At 37.8% G+C, this 6000-nt stretch overlaps 2 protein-coding genes across 5 annotated transcripts in view; one reads left to right on the forward strand and one right to left on the reverse strand.

The window, feature by feature from the left end:
* Nucleotides 1–2895, forward strand: part of kntc1 (kinetochore associated 1) — a 110763-nt gene extending 107868 nt beyond the window's left edge. For all 4 annotated transcript variants that reach the window (XM_078421676.1, XM_078421675.1, XM_078421677.1 and 1 more), the window contains exon 64: nucleotides 1758–2895. In XM_078421676.1, coding sequence (XP_078277802.1) covers nucleotides 1758–1784 — 27 coding nt within the window. In that variant the 3' untranslated portion in view covers nucleotides 1785–2895. The remainder of the gene's footprint in view (nucleotides 1–1757) is intronic.
* A 696-nt stretch (nucleotides 2896–3591) lies between these two features.
* LOC144605810 (hydroxycarboxylic acid receptor 1-like) lies at nucleotides 3592–4494 on the reverse strand. The gene has a single exon (XM_078421375.1). The coding sequence runs from the start codon at nucleotides 4492–4494 to the stop codon at nucleotides 3592–3594; it is 903 nt and encodes a 300-aa protein (XP_078277501.1).
* Nucleotides 4495–6000: the final 1506 nt, after the last annotated feature.

Genomic DNA, 6000 nt, shown 5'->3' on the forward strand with positions numbered 1-6000 from the left:
CAGAAAATAGGTGCAGGAGTAGGCCATTTGGCCCTTCGAGTCAGCACCACCATTCAATATGATCATGGCTGATCATCCAAAATCAGTACCCCATATCCCTTGAATCCCTTATCCCCAGGAGCTAAATCTAACTCTCTTGAAAAGATCCAGTGAATTGGCCTCCACTGCCTTCTGTGGCAGAGAATTCCACAGATTCACAACTCTCTGAGTGAAAAACTCATCTCATCTCAGAACTCATCTCAGTCCTAAATGGACTCCCCCAACATCAGGAAAAGTTGTCCTGCATCTACCCTGTCCAATCCATATTTTATATGTTTCTAGAAGATCCCATCTCATCCTAAATTCCAGCTAATACAGGCCCAGTTGACCCATTCTTTCATCATATGTCAGTCCCGCCATCCCGGAAATTAACCTGGTGAAACTACGCTGCATTCCCTCAATAGCAATAATGTCCTTCCTCAAATTAGGAGACCAAAATTGCACGCAATACTCCAGGGCCCTGTGCAACTGCAGTAGGACCTTCTTGCTCCAAAACTCAAATCCTTTCGCAATGAAGGCCAACATGCCATTAGCTTTATTCATTGCCTGCTGTACCTGCATTCTTACTTTCAGTGACTGATGTACAAGCACACCCAGGTCTCGTTGCACCTCCCCTTCTCCTAATCCGACACCATTCAGATAATCATTTGCATTCCTGTTCTTGCCACCAAAGTGGATAACCTCACATTTACCCACATTATACTGCATCTGCCATGCTTCTGCCCACTCACCCAACCTATCCAAGTTACCCTGCAGCCTCATAGCATCCTCGCAGCTCACACTGCCACCCAGCTTTGTGTCGTCTGCAAACTTCGAGATGTTACCTTTAATTCCCTCGTCTAAATCATTAATATATTTTGTGAACAACGAGTCCCATGACCGAGCTTGTGGCACCCCACTCGTCACTGCCTGCCATTCTGAAAAGGACCCGTTAATTCCTACTCTTTGCTTCCTGTCTGCCAACCATTTCTCTATCCATGTCAATAGCTGACCCCTAATACCATGTGCTTTAATTTTGTACACTAATCTCTTGTGTGGGACCTTATCAAAGACTTTTTGAAAGTCCAGATACACCACGTCCACTGGCTCTCCCTTATCCATTCTACTTGTTACATCCTCAAAAAATTCCAAAAGATTAGTCAAACATGATTTCCCCTTCATAAATCCATGCTGTCTGACCGATCCCATCACTGCTTTCCAAATGCGCTGCTATAACATCTTTCATAATCGACTCCAGCATCTTCCCCACTACCGATGCAAGGCTAACTGATCTATAATTCCCTGTTTTCTCTCCCTCCTTTCTTAAAAAGTGGAGTTACATTGGCTACCCTTCAGTCCACAGGAACTGATCCAGAGTCGAGAGAACAAGGAAAATGATCACCAATGCATCCACGATTTCTAGGGCCACCTCCTTGAGTACTCTGGGATGCAGACCATCAGGCCCTGGGGATTTATCTGCCTTCAGTCCCAACAGTTTACCTAACACCATTTCCTGACTAATGTGGATTCCCTTCAGCTCCTCCCTCCCACTAGATCCTCGGTCCCCTCGTATTTCTGGGAGATTGTTTGTGTCTTAGCGAAGACAGAACCAAAGTACTCGTTTAACTGTTCTGTCATTTCCTTGTTTTTCATTTTAAATTCAATATATTTTTAAAGAATGAATAACTTTTTTTAAATGAATTTTTAATGATTTTTATAAAACTTATTTTATTCCACAGGAGTTTCTGGATGATCAGACGGAATAGCTTCCTTGACATTCCTGTGGAAAAATATGTTGCTCGAAATTTTTATTTATCATTTTGTCACGTTATGTACATGTTATACTTAGCATTAGAATATTTGCGAAGTAGTCAGGATAGAAAATATTGAAATCTATATGAAGGGGGCTACTAACAAATGATATCCGAGGAGGTTTCCGACAGCAGGTGAGTAAATGCACTGGCTAGTATTCGGTGGGCTATTCAGAACATACAAGTCCGATTTGCACTTATTCTCTGGTTAATATTCCTAGATGGGTGTTTGTGTCAGGAATGTGTAACCTTATTGTTATCTTGTGATCTTCAATTTGTTCCATTAGTGTTTGAGTTTTTTTTTGTTTCTAAGCAACCTCATTCCCAGAATAAGGAAGGGATAATCGTTCTTGTTTCTGACTAAAATCAAGAGACCTTTGGAAAAATGGGCAATGTTTGCCTACTGTATGTGGTTACAAAGTCTGGATTCATTTACTGAATTTGGATTTCCAGCATCTGTAGTATTTTGCGTTGGGATTACTGGTAGTCGTTGACTGCCAACCCTGAAGAGAGATGAGAAAGTGGATTCATGTGCTTGTATTCCATTAACGCAGATGTTGTTTATGTAAATTCTATTTATGGAGCGAATATTTTCACATCCACCAATGTTTTCCGAAAGCAGTGTGTAATGTCAACTTCTGCGACATCCAGAGATGGTTGGAACTGCTGTTAATTTTAAGAAATTATATTTGCAATAATTGCAATATTTGCTATATATATGCAAAATTGCAACATGTGCAATATTTGCCAAATACATTACAGTATATGGAAAAGAATGCATGTCACAACAGTTATTTTACAGTCTCCGCACAATATTAAAAAGTCCTCGTATATCATTTTTAGCAGCCTCCTCATGTATTAATGACATAAAATAGAAGTAACATGAGACCTTTATTCAACCAAACTGTATTTATTGCTCAAGTGCCATCAAACTACATGCATTGTTAAAACTAACATAAGTAATATAGAAAAAAATGGATATTATTGTTTTGTGGTAAACAAAGTTTTTGTAAATAAGCTCTGTGATTTTAAGCTTCACAAAATCTTTAATATGCTTGAATTAAAATCCACATTTACTGCTTGCACTGTTTAAAATTTACATTGGCAATAAGAAAGCAATTATCTATTGATATTGACTACTTAAATGCTGCAGTAGGATCTTGAAAAATTAAGCTTGGTTACGAAACATTTAAGATTGTTACTTTCACTGACATTTATTTTGTTCAGATGTTGGTTAATGGGATGTTCATTTTATTTCTATTTTGAAAACCAAATGTGCACACTTTTTTCAAATCAAAGCATATTACAATGAACAATTAATATTGCAAACACTACTTATTTGTAAATGCAAGCACTTGAGGATCTTGTATGATCCAGAGAAGGCAAGGGGAGATATATTACCATGAACAGTAGCTTAAGATACTGCGACTTCTCTGACCACTTGTTGGTTATGAGACGGGTGGAAATTGACAATGGTACAGCATAGTAAGACAACTCCCAAGTTCAGTTACATCCTATTCACTCCCATCGTCCAATGTTCAGCAGATCTTCTTGCATTTTCAGTGGGCATATGCACTCTGTTGCCTTCCTGCTTGACCAGCCTCCCAGAAGTTTGCATATGTTTTCTTTTAAATCGGTTTAAATGCCAGTTGTCATACACACTGAATAATATGATGTAATTCTGATCTTTTCTCCTTGTCTGAACTGGTTGCTGTTAGTGGGAGAAATGCCAGGTGAGTTTTGAAATTTTTTAATTTCCAGCTTATTTGGAACGCTTTCGGTGTAAAATGTTTTTAAATTTTGAACTTGAGAAATAATAGACAATTGGATCAAGCATGCTATTGACGTAGGTTAGGCAGAGTGTAACGTAGAACCCCTCAACTGCTGCCCAGTATTCCTTGCTAGCTTTTGTCTTGTTTGGTTGCATCGACAGTACAACAATTCTTCCAACGTTGCTGGGCAGAAAACTGAGTATGAACACCACAGCCACCGTGATCACGACACGTTTAGCCTTCAAGCATTTTCTTCTGATTTCATTTTTTGTGGGCTGAAGTCTTGAAACGATTGAGTAAGTACAATAGAGGATTACACCCAGTGGTGCTACAAACTCAACAACAAACAAAACATCATGCCATGTTGCACCAACATTTGAAGGATTGTACAAGTTGAAACTTTCACAGAATGTAAGGTTATTCTGCTTAAACACATGACTTTCAAAGAGAAGGTACGAGGTCATTCCTATCATCATAGCCCAGGTAAGAGTCACTCCAAGTATTGCATGTACTTGAGATAGAGAGTTCAGTTTATGATGCGGATGAACTACTTTGAAATAGCGATCTAATGCGACAAGGGTGAGAAAAGAAATGCTTCCTGCTCGGTTCAAAGACACCATAAATAGTAGCACACGGCAAGCACCGTCCCCAAAAATCCAGTTCTTTTTGTTCACATAGTAAGCCAGTCGAAATGGCAAGCAGCACATCAAAAGAAAATCAGCTACAGTCAGATTAAACAAATAAACGATACTTGGTTTTGAAGGTTTCATCCGAAAGCAGAAGATCCACAAAGCAATGGCATTCCCAATTGAGCCAAGAACAAATTCCACCAACAGCAATGGCACTACGATCTTCAATAGTTTGCTTTCATCAAATTCAGTTGTGGCATTCATCGTTGCACTCTCTTGACTGCAAGCATCAGTCTCTTGTATTTTATGTGAGAGTGGCTTATATATAATCGTGCGAGTCAAACAGTTCCCTTTTAACATTTTGGTTGGTGCAAGTAAATTGACTCAGTTCTTGTGCTGATGCAGTGGTTATTAGTTCACATTTATATTGGTGAAGAAATTTCTGTCATTATACATGTAATTCTGGCATTAATTGTAGATTATTTTTACATATTTAACCCATTTGCTGATGTGGAAACAATCCTTTACTATTTGTATTTTTCAAAGAGTTTTATAATTTTTAAATGGACACAGACTATTTCAGCAAATTTAATTGATATCTTGTTTTTTTTTAAAGTATTAATTTTTCAAAGATCTAATTTGGAATAGTTCTCATGTTCTTCCTGCATCCCCTAAATTACACCTCATACTCAAATCATGACATTGGTTGAGAAAATTATTTGGAAAGAAGAATTACATTTGGAACAGTAAACTAATTAATGGGTAAGAATAAAGCAAAAGAAAACATGTGAGGGGCAAGATAACTGAGGATTGAAACTGCCTGCGGGATAATGTAAATAGCATTTTAGGATAGTTTAGATTTATGCATTTGAACCCATAACTCGGTATGGCTGTTTCCCATCTGAAATATTGGGTAAAGTTCTAATTTACTGTTTTAGAACATGTGGCACTACAAAATATGCAGCAATTGGAAAGCCAGATGATTGCCGCAAGGAAACACATCCTGAAATTGTCAACAAGTGTTTATTGATACATTTGAGAGATTCTCGGGGTTAAACGTCAACAGTTAACCGACCATTCCTAAGCAGATTACAGAATTTGATGTCTCAAGGTATCAGCTTTTACGAGAAAAGTGATTTAAAAAGAAAAGTTGACATTAATTAGAAGATGAAAATATTTTTGGCAGCTGAGAGGTCTAATGCAATTATATAATCTTAGCAATAAAGGAAATATGCAATAATCAGCTTGTGGTTGGCCAGGTTGGAGATGGATGCCACTATCCTCTTGAACAAATATCATGACTTGCTTCTCTTCACCACTAAAATGCAGCAGAACCAACATTTTTTCGAGATGTGTTAAACATGGCATGGTGTTAAATAGCTGACAGCTAAAAATTATGAATAATCTTATTCACATGGGCATTAAAAAGAGAATAACAGAAGGGTGAAGAGGATGCAGCTGTGATGGGGAAAGGGAAGTCTGCCTAAGGGAGCGGAGGTCGGTAACTTATTTGTTTATGTTCTTAGGAAGATTGCAATTTTTTTTTTAGTATTAGGTTCATGGTATCTTTATGTTGAATTAGGACGGATGGTAATGGCTGATTTTGCCATACAAAGATTTAGGTCGTGAAATTGGGAAAAAATACCAAAAAATGGCAGTAACAATATTTATTATTTTACAGTAAAACATTCAACAAAAAAAGTCCCGTTTGGCTGTCAAGAGGTGTTAAAGATAATATTTGATCAAAGGGAAAGGCTCATGAAGGATTTA

The sequence above is a fragment of the Rhinoraja longicauda genome, chromosome 25 (genome assembly GCF_053455715.1).
Source record: "Rhinoraja longicauda isolate Sanriku21f chromosome 25, sRhiLon1.1, whole genome shotgun sequence".
Lineage (NCBI taxonomy): Eukaryota > Metazoa > Chordata > Chondrichthyes > Rajiformes > Arhynchobatidae > Rhinoraja > Rhinoraja longicauda.

Coding starts and splice junctions, on each gene's coding strand:
- LOC144605810 (XM_078421375.1), bottom strand. CDS start 4,494: ATGAATGCCACAACTGAATTTGATGAAAGCAAACTATTGAAGATCGTA.